This window comes from Brachypodium distachyon, chromosome 2, assembly GCF_000005505.3.
Source record: "Brachypodium distachyon strain Bd21 chromosome 2, Brachypodium_distachyon_v3.0, whole genome shotgun sequence".
NCBI classification, from domain to species: Eukaryota; Viridiplantae; Streptophyta; class Magnoliopsida; order Poales; family Poaceae; genus Brachypodium; species Brachypodium distachyon.
The window spans coordinates 7098603-7119185 of record NC_016132.3 but is presented as its reverse complement, the minus strand read 5'-3'; the positions used below and the strand labels follow the sequence as shown (position 1 = coordinate 7119185).

Below are 20583 nucleotides of genomic sequence, written 5' to 3'. Positions count from 1 at the left end.
TCTTTTTCTAAAAATTCTTGATTTTAGTCATGTCGGGCTTTTTCAGGGTTCCGGGCCAGGCTTGGGACTGGAAAGTGAAACCCGGACCCGGCCCGGGACGTCGGCTTCGGGCTAGGCCACCCATGCCCAGGTATACTGTGATCCAACCATTGAGGTTTTGCGCCCAGTTGAGCCGAATTTGCTTTTTCTTCTATGCTTTATATGTGCTCTCTGTATATCACCGTAAAATTAAATATGATTTTTTTCCTCTGGCATGGCTTTTTAAGGACTATTTCTGAGTTCCAGATAATTTTCTTCAGCAATGTATCTAGAGGAAGGATACAATCATGCAACCTTAACCAGGGAAGGGTTGTAATTGTATATTCATATTGCAACTTTGCCTTGCCAACGGAGGGTGATCCTCCATTTTCTTATTCTGCAACCGGTTGCAGAGCTCTTCCCGCCCAAGCAATCCCGTCTCAAACCACCAACTCCACGTCCTCCCGCCAGGCAGTGAATTTCCGCGCGCGCTGGTAGTGCATTTCGCACCATGTCGGCGGTGCATTCGTACCTGCGCCGCAGTGCACCGCGTGCCGCTACCGGTGCACGCGTGCACTACCGCTGGGGTAGGCAGTGCATTCGTCAGAGCGCCGCCGGTGCACCGGTGCCCTGCCACGGGTGCACCGTGCAACGGCAAGTTGCAAGCAGTGCATTCCGCCGGAGCACCGGTGTACTCGCCGGAGCGCCGCCGATGCATCGGTGCCCTGCCGAGGGTGCACTGTGCACCGAAGCTTCGCGGGCAGTGCATTTCGAAGTTAACTGCGAATCGCGCCGCCACTGCCGCGCCGCTCCTCGCCGCCACCGTTGACCTGGCGGCAGACCCACACCGGTGCGCCGCCGTCCTTCCCGCGCCACCGGTGTGCTGCCGCCCCTCGCTTGTATGTGCCTCAAATTTCATGGGATTTTAACATCCACTCCAACCTCTTGTCTACGCTCATTCAGGTCAATGCACTCTTTCTCAAGGGCGGGCCTATGGAGGGCTCCCTGTTTGGCAAAATTCTAGCCCTGCCACTCCCATTTTCGTGTTTTTCTTCTTATCCATGTGGACGGCTGTTTTACAAGTTTTCTTTTTTTTTTGAAGGGAAAGGCATTCAATTAGCTGTGAAAGTATCAAAGTTACAAGGGTTTGACATATTTTCATGAACACCACATGGCAGTGCCCCATTAAGCACCCCATCAGTTTTAGACTCCCTAGCGAATTTCGCCAAGCTGTGCGCCAGGCCGTTACTAGTTCGGCTCGTCCAGCTCCAATTCGACTCCTCAAAGTTTGACATCACCTGATGCAGTTCGCAATACTGGAAGCACAGGTAAGATCGGTCCTTGGTAGCCCTCTCCAGCCCGGCGATAATCACCTGACAGTCAACTTCCAAATGGATTTTTGTGCCAGGATCTAAAGCAAGGATATGGAGGCTTTCCAGGCAGGCAGTGACTTCCGCCTCTTCTACCGAAGCACAGGTTGGGCAATGTCCCTAGGCAGTAGTAACAATTGGACCCTCCTCCGGCCTCAGGGCAGCTCCCCACCATGCCTCGCCGGTTGCTTCTAGGAAACTTGCATCCGTGTTCAGCTTCAGCCAACCTTGTGCAGGGAGTTTCCAGAGCTAGTCATTGTCATCCCCGTGCCGAGACCTCCCAAGAGCACTCCCAGAATTGTTGTTCTCTGCAGGAACAAAAGTAGTGTCGACAGTGCACTCCCCCATTTCCCTAAGGCAGTGCAGCCTCGTGGCGTCCTCTTCCTTCCCATACTCCATGGCCAAGGAATAGTTCCTGATGAAGACTGCCGACGCTTCAATAGTGCACTTGCCTGTCGAGAAGACAGAATCATTCCTGAGATGCCAAGCTCTCCACCACAGGAACAAAAGGCGTTGTCGAGTAAGCTTATCGACCAAATCCAGGAGGACCAATACCCGGTCGCGCCCACTGTATCTTAGCTTCGCCTCATCCGGGAGATTCCAATCCTGCCTCATACGTTGGCGCAGCCCCAACGCTTTTGGACAGACCATTACAGCATGGTAAGCAGATTCGCTCTCGCAATCGCAGACAGTGTATACATGCATGGTCTTCTTGACACGGCGGCTGCGCTCCTCCTGCACCGCTAATGAATTTGTTGCCAATCGCCACGCGAAGACCCTAATTTTTGTCGGCACATTAACTTCCCAGATGATATTCCATAGCTTGCGGTCCCCGTTTGGATCACAGCTCGAGCTGCCCATCCCTGAATCAGAAACCTCAGCAAAGGCAATCCTGTAGGCCGATCGGACAGAGAACACGCCGATTTTCTCAGGGAACCAGGCGATCAGATCCTCCTGCTGAGTCGTGGGCAGTTTAATGTCCAGGATGGTATCAGCGTCGTGAGGGTAGAAAATCTGTCGAATGAGCTGATCATTCCAGCGCTGTTCATTGGGCAGAAGCAAGTCAGCCACCCGCCGCAAGCGTGTGCGAGATGCTTTGCCTGACACTCGTAGATTCCCTCTCGGAAGCCAATTGTCTCTCCAAATATCCACCGCCCGGCCATTACCAATACGCCACACATATCCCTTCTTAAGCAACTCCAATCCGTGTGTAATCCCTTGCCAGACCGGCGACGTCGACTGGATGAATGCCGTATCCAGAATGTTTCAGTGAGGATAATATCTGGCCTTAATTAGCCGAGCACAGAGGCTGGTTGGATTAGCTAACAGGCGCCAAGCCCGCCTCGCTAGGAGAGCCTGATTAAAGAGTACCAAGTTACGAAAGCCCATGCCTCCTTGCCCTTTAGGCCTCGTCAGTTTCTCCCAAGACAACCAATGGATTTCCTTCCTATCATGTTCGCCGCCCCACCAGAAATCCCTTGTCATGTGTTCCAGCTCCTCGCAAAGTCCTTTAGAGAATTTAAAGACACTCATAGCATACGACGGCAGTGCCTGAACCACCGATTTTTTTCTTTGTTTTGCACTTATAACTATCAAATTCATGCAGTTTTTGAAGCTTAAATAATGCACAGTTGGTGAGAAAATCGAAGAATTTCTATCACAACACGTACAATAATGACTTTGTTGGTCCGTTTGGCAATTATCTATACGAAAGGCTCTTAATTGAAAGGGTTTTGCTATTTTTAAAACGACTATTTCACAGTCGATGCTAAAAACCGTCTAATCTAATCACTCAGGTTTGTGCAAGATTTATATAAGTACAAATGATGAGATAATCTTAATCGAATGAATATGATCGTCGAGTGAAAAGTAGACACTCCATGTTCCTAGTTCAAAACAATCGTACCCCCTCCAAGACTATAAGGGCATTGTTATACGTGCAGTTACTGTTTTAGAACTTTGAGCACTGCTATGTCCAAAACTATAGAGATTTCTTCTCGAAAAAGCATATAGATTTGGAGTATAACGCAAGAATAGGATCGTTGTACTGTTCACCTTGAAAATATGTTATATACTCACTCCTTTCTAGTACTCCGACATATTTTGACATTTAACTTGATCATGAATTAAACAATATTGATATAATTAGTTTATAAGGCACCGACACATTTTGACATTTAACTTTAACTTGATCATGAATTAAACAATTAATATATGAGTTATTCACCATATATAAAAATTGTTCCATTGGAACTTCTTTCAAATACGAAATTAATGGTATAATTTACATGGCACATGATATTTATTTTATTAGCCAAAGTTTAATATTCAGGACTCGAAAAAAAGGAGTATATTTTTCCTACTTTTCAGTATATTAGAAGCTGAGACTGTGAACAATCCAACACCTTACATCGATGGACGGAAGGAGTACGATAATGTGCACCAGGTGTTGCTTCATTATGAGATCTTGCATGATTGACCTCCATTTCTTATATGATTGGTATCCCTTAATCGAAGTCGTACCAACAGCATTCGGTTTTTAGGATTTGGCAATCGGTAGCCGGCCGGGTTCTCCGCATGGCCATGTTCTACCTAACTGAGAAACTTAGCATCGTACGTGTTCTTCAAGCAAGATTGCGAGATTAAAAAAAAAAATCTCGTCAACTGCTTGTGCAACGAACTGAACCGCGACGGTTTGGGATGGTACCATTAGGTACGAATAGTACGTACATTATACGGTCCTTAAATCGTGGCGGGGTTTACAAACTGTCAACCCTACTTGCACTATTTTTGGTATCCCTGCAGGTTGAACTACTTGGACATGAAAGCTAAAGCCATGCATGTGGCTTGCAAAAGCCGCCTTGACTTTAGGTACTCTTGAGCCATCCGATCATGGAAATAAACGGAGTCATCGCTCAGGAGTCGGTTTTGCAGTCGCAAGTGACTTCACTTTGACATGATCACTACCTCATAAGTGACTTCATGTTGACACGCGCGCACATGCATGCCATTGGCACCCAGAAAAACAGAGAGAGTTGCACCGCGGCGCAGAAATTTACTCTGCATTCTGCTATACATAATACATTAGCGTTCGACGCAATCATGAACTCAACGTGCAAATGCCCGCAAAAGTCAAGATGAGCGGAGCCTACCATTTGTACGTACGTACGTACCCGAGATATTCGCTTCTCAAAGAAATTAAACACCGACACGCTAAGCACACTAGCTTTCCCACTGCAAATCGTCAACTCCATACAATGTGCGGTGCGCCTCTTCTCGTGGTCAATCTATCCACCGGTAGCAACCGATCGAATGAGTTAGCTAGAACTGCTGCAGTTGCTTGCAACGAGCAAGGACAGTATATATATAGTGGGTGTGCCGACACATGCTTCTGCAGAACACAACACAGTTAATCCAGCAGCGACATTCCTGGCTAGCTAGCAGCTGTAGTATTTGGTACTGTGCCTCAGGCTGTCAGCGGGATCGAGCACCGATATGGCGCTCATCAGCATGCTCATGCTCCTGGCGCTGTTCGCCTTCCTGCTCAGAGCATCGGCGGCTCAATGGACACCCGCCACGGCAACGTTCTACGGCGGCGCCGACGCCTCGGGCACCATGGGTTAGTCAACTTAACAGACTAGCTTCCCAGATTGTACGTCCTGTTTGTTTTGCCAGACTACTATAACATGGACATGCATTACGGGTGTTTTGTGAATCTCATCAGGCGGGGCATGCGGGTACGGGAACCTGTACGGCGCAGGGTACGGCACGCAGACGACGGCGCTGAGCACGGCGCTCTTCAACAACGGAGCCTCGTGCGGCGCCTGCTTCACGATCGCGTGCGACGCCCGGAGGTCTCGCTGGTGCAAACCCGGAGCGTCCCCCATCACGGTGACGGCCACAAACTTCTGCCCGCCCAACTACGCGCTGCCCAACGACGACGGCGGGTGGTGCAACCCGCCGAGGCGGCACTTCGACATGTCGCAGCCGGCGTGGGAGAGCATCGGCGTGTACCGTGGCGGCATCGTGCCCGTGAACTACCGGAGGGTGCGGTGCGGCGGCCGCAGCGGGGGCGTCCGGTTCACCGTCAACGGGCACAGCTACTTCGAGCTGGTGCTGGTGACCAACGTTGGGGGCAGCGGCGTGGTGGCGCAGATGTGGGTGAAAGGGTCCGGTAGCAGCACGGGTTGGATGGCGATGAGCAGGAACTGGGGCGCGAACTGGCAGAGCAACGCCTACCTCAACGGGAAGAGCCTCTCGTTCCGCCTTAGGTCCGATGACGGGCGTGTCGTCACGGCGGAGAACGTCGCGCCGGCCGGGTGGTGGTTCGGCGGCACCTACACGTCCGGGGCTCAGTTCTACTGAAGCAGTGATCGCTCCGTGAAACGGAAAGTTAGAGATGGCAATCCGCTATTTACGCGCGTGTTTCTGTACGTACCGTGTTCTGCGTTGGACGATGTGAACTGTCTATTTTGCATAGGGCCGAACTGAAGGCCGCCCACGAGGCAGGCTGGCAAGCACGCTACTCTTTGTCGATGTGGTACTTGCTTGCTTCAAAATGCAAATATTTGTGTGCAAATTAAATGAAAAAAGTGTATGCCTATGTTCAAATCATGCACATGGATTCACTTTAGTTTTGCAATTCGGACCAAGTTAATACTGTTCTGTGAACAAAAAACACACTCCGACCCAAGATGTCAGTTTCTAGTTTTCGTGATCGAAGGCCAAGCTAGCGTTATGTACCCTATCGGCTGCAAAATATATGGTCACATGTTAATCAAAGTACGCCCTATATATATACAAGTTAAGCCGTAATCCCCCAGTCTCTGAAATCTGCAAACGATGCTCTCAAATCTCAATTCCGCTCTCTTCCGTTCAAATTTAGACTGATCATCGGTACACCGCTCCACTCCACCCCAATTTCCACCCTTGCCTTGGCGCCTCTCTCACACGCTCGTTCGTGCCCTCATATGGCCCGCATCCCCTCAGCCCATCCTTGCCTGCAGCCGTGTCCCGTGCCTCCGTGCCCACCCATAGCGACCGGAGATGGAGGAGCAGATGCACGGGCGCACCAAACATACGCGGGGAAGAAGATGCGCATGGAGCCACACGAGCATCGCAACAACATCTCTGTCCAGGCTACAACCTTCACTATGTCACGGTGTAGCAGTATATATTAAAGGCATTTTTCAAACTTATTTCAAAATTCATATTAGAAGACGCTTTTTGATTAGTGCCTCTTATTACGGAGTATAATCAAAGGCACTTGTGATCAATGTTAATGATGTGTAAATCTTAGGCATTTGAGAGATACTTTAAAAGTTTTGATGATGGCAATTTAGAAAAGTGACTTAGAAGTTTGGTATGATAATGGCAGTTTAGAATAGCACCGTAGGACATCTACAATGATAGAGTCAGTACTGACTCTTCACATCATCTAGAGTCAACAGTAAAAGAAAACGTGCAATGACTTGTGTCTTTAAAGTGACTGTAGAATAATTTGTTAGCATTAAAAATGTGATGTTGTGCAATAGTTAAAAAATCGACTCTTAGCTGACTCTTGGTCGATTGTTTCCTTAAGAGTTTGACTCTCCGTGAAAAATCAGTTCTCCTATTTCTCTTTCCTACATACAAGTAAATTTTAAATAAGACTCGATTAAGTGACTGTTCGGCACGGCTCCTGCTCCTGAATTCTCATCGAGAGTTAGAGGAGCAGTGCCAAACACCTCTAGCTCCAGAAAAACGGATCCGCGAAGCTGGCGTGGCGCAGAGCCGAAAATGAACTAGAGCGACCCTCGCGCGGATTCTCCTAGCGTCAAAGTAAACCTGTCACAGAAGTTCAATGGAATTACCTGCAAGTGCCATTACTAATTCAAACACGGTGCTGTTTCTTTTCTTCTTGTCTTGTCTACCTAGTAGTATGAGTTCCAATTGCCATCATAACAGCCAAACGTTTTCTGGAGACAGATCCTGATCGGAGTCGATCTTCAAAGGAGCAGGAGCAGGAAGCTGGAAAACGAGGATTAGGAGCTACGCCGAACAGGGCCTAAGAGTCAGTCATTGCGGTATCCCGTAAAACTCTGAAGTAAACACCTTTGAAAAGACCGTTTATAAAAAAAACCACACCAACTCAGCAAATAGAGTCAGTCAGTAGACACATACGTCTCCATCTCTCAAATGCAAAAAAGAAAAAAAGAAGAAGAAGAAGATCGATACCTTTTCCCGTCCACGCGAGCGACCGCCGCCGCCGGCCCCGCGCGCCGCCTAACCGTCGAGCACAGCCGCGCGTCGTAGAGCAGCCGCCGAGGCCGTCCGTCCCTGTCTCTCCACTCCTCGCCGCAGGAGGCGCTCGTCCCTGTCTCGCCACTCGTCGCCGCAGCCGGGCTTGCCGTGGCCACCACAGCCCACAGTACACCTCGTCGTCGAGCCGCGCGCGCTGGTGGAAGGCGCACGGTCACGTATCTCATGGATCGACGGATCTCGTTTCTCCACCGTCCTCCAGCCATCCGCGACGAGCTTCACCAGTCACCATTCAGGTGAGATCCCCTCTCGATTCCTCGTTTTCTACACTTTTATCTTAAGATTTGTAGTTGCAATTGGATGTGTTTCAACATTAGCCTTGGCGAGCGATCCTTCCTCTGTTTGCGCATGAGCTGTGCGGATCCTTTCCTCTATTTGATTCGTGTTGCAATTTGCAGAGAATCGATTGCTCACGACGTGTTTGTGAAATTGCCTAGCAGACCAAAAGTGAGTATCATGCATACTATTAATTCTGAATAGCATCATGCATGTTTATAGTTCTGAATAGCCGACCAAAACTAACTATCATGCATGCTTGTAGTTCTGATTTTAACTTGATGCAAATTTTAGCAAGAATTTGCGGAAACATCAAACAATGCATACCTAGTGCCGACTTATGTTTTGATGGCCTGCTATTTCACAAACACGTATTATATTTTTTATAGAGTGAAGTAGTTGGGTAATTCTAATTGTCATCACTGTATGCACACTCAGGCCCGTTCGTTTCGTCCCAGTCTGGCCGGGATCAACCAGGATTATAGAGATTGTAGCTCAAACTCCCATTAATCCCTCCCGATCCCCACCGGGAAATACACAACCAACGAGCCCTCAGTGGGTAATTCACCAAAATTGAGTATCATGCACACTTATAGTTCTGAAAAGCACAGTTATCAACAGGGAGAAGCGGGCAAAATCTTCTTTCAACGCATGTCTCTTGTTAAACGTGTTTGTGACACTTTTTTTTTGTTCCGTAGCCACTTAAGGGCGTCTTACTAGTATTATTAAAGTGTCAGTCAACGTACACATCTCAAATAATACAGATCAAAAGGAAAAAAAAACTAGAATAAAACATCAGCTTTCTAGCCTAAGATCGGTGTGCCACCAAACTGGTTGAAGAACTCTCGTGTAACCGTTTACTATATCGCATACCTTGTACTAAAACTATCGGGGATAACTTGCAGATAATATGAACTCCTTTTCCATACTATACGGTATGGTCGACCCCTCGCTGCTTCTTTTAAGTTTAGTAGATGAACAGTATGCTGCAGTATCATTCTTCTTAACTTTCTTGGCTAGTGCATTGTCTAAAATATGCTCTTTGGATGCACAATAGCCTTCCAATGTCAACTCCACTTGTCTCATGGTTGGACGATCCTCTCCTCTTAACTTTGTGCATGCTGCCGCAATTGCAGCCACGCCTTCAACTTCTTTACCCCCCTCCTCCATAACTTGTGGATCCAATATCTTGATCAGGTTGCTTTCTGCAAACAAGTTAACAAAATGTACAACAAGAGCCTCGCCTTCGGAGGACAAATATGAAGATGGTTTCTGCCGCGTTAGCAATTCAATAAGGACAACCCCAAAGCTGTAAACATCACTTTTTTCTGTAACCCGCCCTGTGTAAATGCACATAGGGTCCCAGTATCCTCTTGTACCTTGAGCCCTTGTTGTTACCTCAGACTTATCCTTAGGAATGTACCTTGAAGCTCCAAAATCTGCTACCTTTGCTGTCAACATATCATCCAAAAGTATGTTAGCAGACTTGACATCTCTATGGATGATAGGCATTGAAGCAGTTGAGTGAAGATAGGCAAGAGATTTGGCTGTTTCAGTGGCTATCCGCAGGCTGTAGTCCCACGCCAATGATCTTGGTCTGTCAATATGAAGATGCTCATAAAGGGTTCCATTGGATATGAACTCATAGACCAACATCGGGACTTCAGTTTCTAGGCAACAACCATAGAGTTTTACTACATTTCTATGGTTGATCTGTGATAGAATAGCTACCTCATTAATAAACCCATCAATCTCCTTTTGAGCCATCTTCTTTGGTTTCTTGATAGCCACGACATGGAGGTCAGATAAAATTCCTTTATATACCGTCCCATGCCCTCCACCACCAAGCTCACGAGATTTATCAAAGTTGTTTGTTGCCTTTGCAAGCTCATCCAGGGTTATGATCATCTTTTCAGCAATGTCTGTTCTCTGTGATACCAACTGTTCGAACAATTGGCCACGATTCTGCTCAAAGAATTTTCTTTTCAACAAACGTGCCCTTCTTTCTTTTATTTTATTGGAAACAAAGAATGCAATGAGAACAGAAAGTAGGGGACCAACCCCACTGGCAATTCCTATAACCACGCTTATACCTGAAAAATTTATAGACACTATTAGGGAGATATATCCAATTTTCTCATATATGCATGTGTGCGGATGAAAGGAAGAAATGATTTGGATTGTAAAATAACCTATACCTACACTCGATATGTACGAAGCAAACAATAGTATAATTGATCAAAGTAACGGTACTCCGTTCCAAAATATAAGGTATATTTCGTTTTCTTTGACCAATAATGATTCCAGAAAATGGATATCATTGTATTCGTATTCAAAACTTTTGGCTTATCGTTATGGTTCAGATCACATAAAGTTACATGTTAAATGGATTAATTCTTGGTCAAAGGAATGAAATGCATCTTATATTTTGGAACAGAGGAAATAGCACGTAGTGTCTCTATTCAAACAGAAAAAAAGAATCCTAGTACCAAACTGGAGTTGCTCTTGCAGCTAGCACCGCTCACCTTTAAAAGACATGCGACCATCTGGAGAAGAAGTTAAATTCACTTGATTAGACATATGGTAGAGAAAGAAGTAAGGCTAACTAGCCGTACCTTGGGATACGTTCGAATTAAGGACATAATTAAACTAAGATTATTGCGTACCTGTGCATCCGCCTTCAACGAGGTAGGGGTTGCCGCGGTAGCCGTCATCGCACTGGCACGAGTAACCTCTGTTCCCTGGTATGCAGTGGCTGTGCTTGCTCTTGCATAGCCTGCTGTCCACCTCCATAGGACAATTATTCATATCAGCTCTGGGTAAGCCGCTGCCCTGTTGCATCACCTCCCAGTGGAGAACAATCGGGACCTCCGGTTTGAAGCTAGATTTGCGCTGAAGCGCCTGCAGCTGCTGGTGGGAAACGAGGCCCTTGTCGAACCACCCCTCCTCCGCAATCAACACGTAGGGGGGCAACGCCGTCAAGTTGTCCTGGACGTTGTTGAGGTCAGTGAATTTGAAGCTCAGCAGTCTCGGCATGCCGTCCATGGACGTGGCAATGCGCGCCTGGCAGCAGCCCATGCCATAACAGTTCTTGTCGTCAGGGCTGTCTTGCATTGTCCTCGTGCCGTCATCGGGGGCGGAGGCGTTGTCGGAGCAAAAGGTGGCGCAGCCGCTGATGATGGTCCCATCGTGCTCGCGCCCACGACCCTGCCAGCGCCCCAGCAGCGTTGCCTGGACGTTGCACCCCTTGAGGATGAGCTCGTTGCGGGTAGACAGCGAGAAGAGCGCCTGTCCTCGGTCCGTCAAATCGTCGTCGAAATGGAAGCTGTATTGGTTTTTGGTGGTGACTTCGATGGGGGGCGCGGCGGTGACGACACGCACTGTGGTGTTCTTGAGGGAGATGTCAACGACCTGGAAGGCGCCGTGGCTATCGAGCAGCAGCCGCGGTGGCTTGCTTCCGCTGCTTGGGTAGTTGCAGGTGAGGTTGAAGCCTGGACGGTAGCAGTGGGACGGGCCCATGCCGAATGGGTACGGCACCACCACGTTTCCGCACGTACTGTTGCAAATATCTCCTTCATGTGCAAAGAGTACGTGTTAGTCCTCCCAAATTAAATTAGGGATAATAATTAAGTGGATTGCAACGTTAAGCTCACCTGTGGCAGTGACAGAAGGGACCCACCCACCGGGTAGGGTGGCGTTGCCATGTGTTCCTGGTGGGCAGCCGCAGTCATAATCTCCGTCCGTGTTGGTGCATACAGCGTCACCCAGGCACCAATACTGTGGCAGCTTGCACTCATCGATGTCTACACACATGTACGCGTGCGAAGGTTATACAATGGAAGAAGTAAGAATGTCCCAAGTTGAATGGGGTGGCAATCAAGTGATGCGATCGTCTAACAAGTTAGGGAATAATCTTGGGAATAATTTTTTCATCTGCTTGCTTCAGTTGCCTGATTACTCGTATCTAATTAAATAATTTCGATTAGTGGAGAGAGATACCGACCTTTGCATCCTTGGGTGATGTAGGGGCTGCCTTGGTAACCAGTCTTACACAGGCAAATATAGCCGCCTCTTGTACCATCCGAGCACCTGATGTTTCTATCTGCAGCAGCGGCGGCAGCGGCGCCGCCGCCATGGCCGCCAACGTCTACCTCCCAGTCCAGCCAGACAGGAACTTCCAACGTCTCCGTGAAGTCGGAATTCAGCAGAGTGCGAAAGACCTGTTTGTTCTCGAACCAGCCCTCCTTGGCAACGAACACGCGCGCCGGCATCCGCTCCTCGTCGGCGCTCCGGTTGGATCCAAACCACTCGAGCTCCACGTGGTAGGACGCGCTGTACACAGGAGGGCGTCCCTTCACCTTCTCGAGGTTGACGACGATGGGCGCCTGGCAGCAGCTTATGCCGGTGCAGAGCATGCTGCTGTCGAGCCTGGACCACGCGTACTGCGAGGGGCGCCCGTCTCTACCGTCCTGGCACAAGGAGGAGCAGCCGCTCATCGTGACGTTGTTGCCATCCTTGAGGGTCGCTCGCACGTTGCACCCCGTCACGATGAGCTCGTTCCCGTTGCCGAACGAGCCCGGTGACAGCGCGTAGGGCCCGTCATCCCCAAGGCCGCCGCCAAACGAGCCGCGGCCGTCGGGGCCCACCTTGATGTCTCCGGCCGTGCGGTAACGGTTGACGAGCACCGAGGGTTCCGACAGGTCGATGCACAGGACTTGGAGGGTGCCGTCGTTGCCAAGGAGGAGACGTGGTGGGTTGCTTGACCGGTCGCAGGTGAGGTTGAACCCCGGCGAGCGGTAGCAGCGTGCCGGACCCATGCCGAACGGATACGGCACACCCACGTCCCCACAGGCGGTGTCGCAGCCCGGAAGCCCGATCGCCGGTGCCGGATCAGCTGGAGCCGCCAAGGCTGAGCTGACCACCATGAGCAGGAGCGCCAGTGCCATGGACGCTGTCGTCGAGGTTGCTGCCATGGACAGGCTGGCCATGGATGACCTATATGATCTTAATTTAGCTCTCTACCTTTCTCAGGTTACCTCTAGTGCCTATCTTCACCTGCACTGTAGTACTGTGTTGTGTTCCACGACATCCTTGATGCACTCCACTCTGTAAATGTTTATATATATATATATATATATATGTGGTGAAACTCGCAGGGGCAATCGGCGTTGAGATCGATGTTGCGCATGCGCACACCAATCACTAAAGCTTGATATCGATCAGGTCGTTAATTAACCGTCTAAAGCTAAAGCCTGCCATCTAGGAAGAAAATAGAAGCGGCATTGGGAGGAGGGGTCACGGGAGTCCAGAGTCCAGGCTCCAGAGTCCAGAGTCAGCCCCTGGAGTGTCCAGAGTCCAGGCTCGCTTGGAGAAGCGACACTCAAAAAGAAGATGCGAAATAGATTCGGGGTGGCGACGACAGAGCTGACAAACAGGGTCACAGGGCCACCCCCTGAAAAGTTGTACTTCTAAGTTGATATGAAGTTGATACCCTTGTAAAATTGTGTTGATACATAAATGTGCTATTTCGGTAGATATTGACCCGGTAAAAGAAGCCCATTCCCTCCGTAACCGAGCTATCTAATATATATATTGTTGCAAGCTTTCCAGCCGGAACAATTGACCCATCCATCTACTTGTAGAGTGTCAACTCAGCTGTGAGTTTATTTTCTTCCCTAGTACCCACAAACATATACACGGGACAATACCTCTTCTAGAAGATACGAACATACAGTTATGCAGGGACGAGACTTGAATCCAAAACCTTAGCTAGGTTTCCTGGCATGTGAGTTAACATAGAAGAACAAACGATTTAACTAAACAAATTCCAGTTCCACGACCGCGTTGAGATACCTCTTTTTCCCGCATACATACACACCAAACACGCGCTGCTTTGCTGAGCTAGCTTTTGAAAAGCTTAATTTGTTTCGATGGAGTCTACTCTGTGCCAGTTGTTTAATTAGTATTCCTCCGATACATAACGAGTGTCTAATAACTTTGTACTAGATCTCAGACACTTACTATGGATTGGAGGAGTACGTTTCAACGTTTGTTCTGTATACTTTCTTTTTTGCGCTGGATTTGTTCTGTATACTCTTTCGACAACAGAGAACTAGATAGAGTAAGCATGTATCTACGGATGTCTCTTTTTGGTTGTTCCAAATATTTGACTATCTTGAGTTGATGCATTGTGTCACCAACGCTTTAGTTTAGTTTAGGACGACGATCGAGTTTTGTTTACATTGTCGATCGTTAAAACGTTGATAAAACCAGGCTAGCTAGCTAGTAGTCATGATTCCTTAGCTAGCTCCAGCTAATTTACTTGTGTCCACACTCCACAGTCCACACGCAATATTCTCACGAAACGTACTTACGCGCAGCTAGATTTGGGTCGGCCCTTCGTGGATCTCGTGCCTGCCGGAAAGTTAGTACTCCGTACTCGGTTTTTCTACATAAGTCATATAAAAATCAGCAATTTTCACTGATGGGCCTGCATGCTTAACATATGGTAGAATCTAGAGTCAGTCCCCCACTATTCACGTCATTTATAATCGACGATAATAAAACACATACTAGATTTACAATAAGTGATTTGTTAGCATTAAAAATATTGATATCAAATTATAAATATGTTGACTCTTGCCGACTCTTAGGGCATTCGCAAATGCGGACGATTTGGTGTGTTGGAATGAAAAAGGATAGGCTACGGCTCAGTTGACTGAGAAAACTGTTTCTCAGTCGACGAGTCGTCTTCTCGATCGATCGATCCATCCATCCATCCTCTCGATCTCTTGATCGATCCATCTATCCTCCCGATCCCATAGTCGTCCAGATGGTCCATGGGCTTCTTTCTGCATGGGCTGGCCTATTTGTAGCTAGTATTTGGATTTTGATCCCATATAAAAGACAAAAAATCTGTATTTATACCTATCTAAAAAGTACGGACCGTTCCCTTCACCACGCGTTTTCGTCGTCTGCCAAACCTTCCCCTCCCCCACCCGTGCCCCTTCGTTCTAATTGTACATTGCGTCTCTTTTTCTCGTTCCCCACCGTACGATTCTTTGTCGCTGTACCGAGCCCATCCCCTCCATCTCTCCCGGTGCTCCCGCTCCTCCCCGCCGCCCCCGATCTGGATGGCGCCCGGGGCTCTTCCCTACCGCCGTCCTCCCCGAGATGGCCCCCCCCCCTCCTCACCGTGATCTCTCTCTCCGATCCGCTCATGCTGCTGCATAGTGGATAGAAGGCGCCTCTAAAAACAAAATCATCCTCTGAAAAACTGATCTAGGTCTTGCTCTCCGACGAGTGCCTAGGCGGGAGGTCCTATACTTCCACTCCGATGACTAGGTGCGCAGGAGTTCTTCTATTTCCTCTGCAACAATGTGAGCCGCCGTCGTTGCAAACCATTAATTCGTCTCAGGGCCACTGCCATATCTCCATCATCAAGCTTTCTGATGAGAGAGATAGAGATGGCGAAGCCTCGCTGGACCTCGCCATGGTCCACCAATTGACCCCCGTCGTCCTTCCCGCTCTAGCACTGCACGCGCAGCCAGGGGGATTTAGGGGATGCTAATCAGATGTGTTTCAGAGCCTTGGATTTTTGGATACGAGGAATTGATTCGATTTGGACATAGACAGGAGGAGAGAGATGGATGTGGCCATGAACCAGCTTTTTGTGCATCGCAGATGTTAACGACTAACGAGTGTTATGAGTAGACGGGTTTCAGCTTGCAAGAATCCAAATGCGACTGGGTCTCCATGTGAGGATCATTGAGTGATTTCGCCACCTCCTATAGATGCACGCTCAAGCTGACGATGAGTTTAGCAAATTTTGTTTTTTTCTTGTTTCTCGTGTTCGTGTATGACTTCCTTTCCCTTGCATTGATTTCTCGGAGATTACTCGTCGGCCTCCATGGGCCACGGTGGTCGACGGGAAGGCTCGTGACATCACAACGAATATCCAAGCAAAACTAAGTACTAAGCGGAGGTTTTTCCTTCTAATGGACCATCTACTCCAACTACTGAGTAAGTGTCAGTATCGTGGTCACCGTGCTCGAATCCATGGGCGAAAAAAAAAACACAGGCGTGTGGGCATGTTGCAGTGGACGTTGATTGAATCTTCTGTCAAGAATTGTCGAAAATACGTGCGGAGTGCGGCGGCCCGTAGCAACGCACTGACATTTCGGCTAGTCTGTCTAAAAAATATGGACCGTTTGCTGACCTTCCTTCGCTCACCTCGCCCGATCCCTCGCCGGACGCCCCAGCAGGCCCAGGCCGAACTCATCCACCCACACCGAGCAGGCCGAACTCGTACACATACGAACGAGATCGATACGTACTCACCCACCCAACCCGCTGCAACCCATCAGCCTCCTCGCACCTGTGCGGCTGCGCCTCCACCGGGTCTCCTAGGGCTTGCGCTGCCGCCGAACCTCGCTCGCCTGCGCCAACTCAGACCTAGATAGGAACGCGTCTCCGGAGCCCTCGTGCGCGCTCCGCCTTGCCTCTCTCGCTCCAGCGCGTAGACGCGAGCCCCGCCTTGCTGTTTCGGCGAACGGTCGCGACCCTCGGGGCCCCTTCGCTGGCAGGGACGACTCCGGGACGACGAAGACCTACTGTTACCCGGCGTGTTCAAGGTGAAGGGCACTGGCCCTGGCGTGTTCAAGGCGAAGTGCACTGCCGTCTCTCTCCTGCCGCGCCGCCTCCTATCCCCCTCCGCCCGCTGTGCTTCTCCTCTACCCCTCCTCCGCTCCCAGGGCGCCGCCGAGGTGGTGATGTATGATCCCCGCGAGGAGCTCGTGCTCGTGCTCGCCATGGACTTCGATGGCAGAGCCACCCGCATCATCGGCCCCCTCCACGGCGCCAAGTACGGCAAGTACCACACCGATTTCATCCCCTACGTCAGCTCACACACGGAGATCTACAGGTAGATCGAGCCTCTTCTTTTCAGCAATAGTAATTGTATTATTAGTTTCATTGTGATCGATGGATTTGTTAATCAGTGCTAGCAACATGTTAGATCAGTTTATTTGTGAATTTTGCTGTTTATTTGGATTCCTAGCACCTTTACCAGACAAGTTGTGTGGCTAGCTGCAAGTGTGGATAACATTATCTTTCACTGTTCTAGCCTGAAAGGTTCATTAGATAGGTTATGGAACAGAATATGTTGAACTTTGACATGTTTATGTGTACTAGCGGATGGTGGTATGCTTTTCTTCTGATTCCCTGAAGCTTTGGTCTGCTCACAGGAAGAATTCGGAAAAGCACTCAGCTTCAGCTGGATTGAATCTTCGCATGATTAAGCTTTGTTTTGATGATCGTTTGATCTTATGATCAGTGGTATCTCTTCTTTCTCTTTTCTTCTCCTTCTCCCTGTTGTAATCTCCTACTGACTCCCCCTGTACATTCAGACAACGTCTGAAAATAAAACCATGTGCAAGAAAGTAGACCGGTGGGCACACAGTTTAGAGACAAAGTTTAGAGACAAAGATATATTATGAAGATAAACTACACAAGTTTTTCAATTTGCTTAATATTCTCTTGTTGATGGAAAATTAAGGAGGCTGCAATGTGGACATGTCGTGTAGATCTCTCTCAAATGTGTGGCAAGCAGACGCATCACCTGGTGTTGAAGCGGTATGTTTGAGATCCATTTGCACGGAGATCCTGAAATATTTCTTCTTATTTCCTTTGTTTTTGTCATCTATTTCAATTGCGGAACAATTTAGGGTTTTCAATCTTTGTTGTTCCATGGCATCGCAATCAGTGAAAAGAAGTAGAATTCTTTTTTATCGGAAGGATTGTGATGATTAGCAAACAACGGTTTTCTTTTTTAAATTCAATAGATTTTTTTTCAAATTTGTATCACTCGGATCCAAGTCCGAGTTGATAGGCGTCATTGAAGAGCATATATATTATCTAAACTGAGTCCCCATAGCTTCTCTTTTATCCTTATAACTAGAAGCACCATATATAGTGTTTTGCATATTATTTATGTGGCATGGTACTCACATGGATGCTCCTTGTGGTCTTATCTTCAATGTTGTTCTCTATGCCAAGGGAAGGGGGAAAAGGAACTCCTAAAATAGCATCTCAATGAAGAGACTGATCAGTTCATCGCTTGGTACAGAAGTATATGAACAAAAACTTACAATATGATATGCTAATTCCCATTCTTGTTTGCTTCGGGAGACTAAGGAGCGAATGTTTGTTCATTAACTTTAGTTTCACATTAGTAATATTTAACTTGAATATGCAACTTTCAAAAATTAACATATAATTTGATGTGCAATTTCAATTTTAAAAATTGCAAGTGAAACTTTATGTGCAATTTTTTAAATAGCTCCTGGAATTTATGTGCATTTTTAAAAATTGCACCTGAAATTTATATGCACTTTATTAGGCCGAAACTTTCCATCACACATTTCTAAAAAAAAAACAAAGCCGTCCCTTGGCATACTCCTAAAACGGGCCTCTCATTAATGACAGAGGTTTCAGATCACCGTATAATGGTCCTTGGACTCAAATCTTTCTTATATGGTTGCAAGACTAATACATAACACGCAAAAAGAAATTCTACAGTTTTTGGATAGTATCAAATTAAAAAGATTAACGTTGAAAAAATTATAGTTGGGCGCATTTTGCAGCTGAAATTTTTTAAAAGTTAGTTGGGACCTCGTGCACTGGGAAATTACTGTTGAAACCCCATACAGCAGCAAAAATTACGGGCGTGACTTAAAAAACTTCATTTGCAACCTCCATACAACTGAAAAATTACAATTTCAACGACGAGGCAACTAGAAAAATAATAGTCAAAACTAATGAGCAACCAGAAAAATTGCAGTGTTGCAACGTCCACCCCACTCAAACAATTACAGTTAACTTCAGAACATTTGACTGAGAAAATCAATTTCTCAGCCAACTGATTGTTAGCAAACCCGAAGGAAAAATATGAGAGTCGGACTCTTAAAACAAGAAATTGACTTGCAATCATCAATAATGCATTGTCAGTTTTATGCAGTGCGGAGAAGAATATAAATTAATTTACTCGGAGGCTTGATCCTGATCGGTACGTCGTAAATGATGTTCGATCTCTCTCTATGGGTGCTAGTTACTTCACGCACGGTGCTGAAGCATGCATAGTCGTTTTTCAGCAAAGAGATCAGAGATGCCCGGGGGAATCCGATACTCGCATCCAGTGGAACCTGATGCGCGCGCACCAAAGGAGTATACTAGGCCTGATCATCTCCAGATCGATCCGGTTTTGTTATTTTTATCAACTGCGCGTGCGTCGGTGCGTGCAGGTTTCGTGATTCAATCTTCACCACTTTTCGCCATTCGTTTCTGGTTACAGCTGTGAGAGGATTGTAGGTGAAGGCAACGATCGAAACTGTAAAATGCAAGACTGCATGTACGTATATATCGTCGTACTCCAGCATGCACCCAGCAGCCATCGTATACATGTCCAAGGATAATTGTGTCGTGGCACTGGAAACATGCATGTGACGAAGTACATCATCAAGTTAACCCATGGCATGCATCACTCACGGTTAATTAATTACTAGTACGATACGTCAGCTAGCTACGGTGCTAGCTCCTCGCGATCGGTCGATCATCGATGCCTCTGTTTCGATCCTACGGCTCTCACTCAACAGCCGTCACGTACGTAGTTCCACCTGGAGCCGCACTCGCCGAAGTAGCGATCCCACACGCCCTCGGCAACCCTGTCCACCCGCAGAGCCACGAGCTCCTCCTCCAGCGCTGTCACGCCGCCGTCCCGCAGCTCATCATCACCGCTGCCGGCCGCCACCACCCTGCCGGCGAACACCACCTCCTCGCCGTCCTCGTGACCGTGGACGCCTCTCTTCGTCCATCCACCAGTACCGCCGGGCCTGCGGAGCAGGAAGCAGCCAGCCACGACGTCGCGCCGGCCGCCGTACGCGCTCGCGTTCGCGCCGCCGTACACCTCCAGGAGCCCGACCTCCGGCGGCTGCGCCCTGCCGCCGCCGCACCGGAGCACGACCTCCTTCGCTTCCTCCGGCTCCTCCGAGGCGTCGGCGACCAGCAGGCACACCGCCGCGCAGCAGACGGAGGTGGAGACCACGAGGGGCAGGAAGAAGACGACGACTCTCGAGAGCACAGTGCCGCCGCAGACAAGCAGTACTATGGCGAGGGCGGGCAGCAAGACTACTGCCGAGCTGGAAGCGGTGGTGGAGGCGGCTAAGAAGGAGAAATGGCTGCGCAAGCGCGACGCGCATGCGTGCAGCTTGGTGCCGAGACCTTTGAGCCAAGCGTGGCTAGGGTTTCTGGTAGTTGTGGTACTGGCCATGACTGCCCAGCGGCCTGGACCGTGGCAACAAATTGAAGCGTTTTAAGGGGAATTATTAGTACTGGAATGCATGTTGATTTATTGAAGAGATCGATCGGAGAACATATTCTCTGAGCAGAGTGTCGGGTCGTGGGATCGTTGCTTTTGCAAATTGAGGATAGGAGCGGAGGCTAAAGAAAGAATCTTGTGCTCGTGTTATAGCGAGCCAACCACACGATCGACAGTGCAGTGGTGCAATATCAGTCTGCTTTTGCCTATTTCTAAGTTTTGAAATGTTCCGATTCGTTTTCACAT

At 48.4% G+C, this 20583-nt stretch overlaps 3 protein-coding genes and 1 long non-coding RNA gene across 5 annotated transcripts; 2 read left to right on the top strand and 2 right to left on the bottom strand.

Moving 5' to 3' along the window:
- Positions 1–4746: 4746 nt before the first annotated feature.
- LOC100845680 (expansin-A8) lies at positions 4747–6025 on the top strand. The gene is made up of 2 exons (XM_003566310.4): positions 4747–5007; positions 5113–6025. The coding sequence occupies exons 1-2, from the start codon at positions 4884–4886 to the stop codon at positions 5751–5753; spliced, it is 765 nt and encodes a 254-aa protein (XP_003566358.1). The 5' UTR covers positions 4747–4883; the 3' UTR covers positions 5754–6025.
- A 1356-nt stretch (positions 6026–7381) lies between these two features.
- On the top strand, positions 7382–18179 carry LOC106866233. Of its 2 annotated transcripts, XR_001406300.2 has the most exons (4): positions 7382–7924; positions 8087–8135; positions 13121–16887; positions 17210–18179. It is a non-coding gene; the product is annotated as an uncharacterized LOC106866233 (long non-coding RNA). The 2 variants fall into 2 exon arrangements; XR_002963332.1 differs by lacking the exons at positions 13121–16887; positions 17210–18179 and having other exon boundaries at positions 7445–7924; positions 8087–8371.
- On the bottom strand, positions 8449–13065 carry LOC100830713 (wall-associated receptor kinase 3). The gene is made up of 5 exons (XM_024459190.1): positions 11968–13065; positions 11618–11767; positions 10631–11533; positions 10490–10510; positions 8449–10057 (listed from the first exon to the last, which is right to left on the bottom strand). The coding sequence occupies exons 1-5, from the start codon at positions 12950–12952 to the stop codon at positions 8850–8852; spliced, it is 3267 nt and encodes a 1088-aa protein (XP_024314958.1). The 5' UTR covers positions 12953–13065; the 3' UTR covers positions 8449–8849.
- Positions 18180–19346: 1167 nt separating the features above from the next.
- LOC104582533 lies at positions 19347–20332 on the bottom strand. The gene has a single exon (XM_010232390.3). It carries the CDS (start codon positions 20287–20289, stop codon positions 19609–19611), a length of 681 nt encoding a protein of 226 aa, XP_010230692.1. The 5' UTR covers positions 20290–20332; the 3' UTR covers positions 19347–19608.
- Positions 20333–20583: the final 251 nt, after the last annotated feature.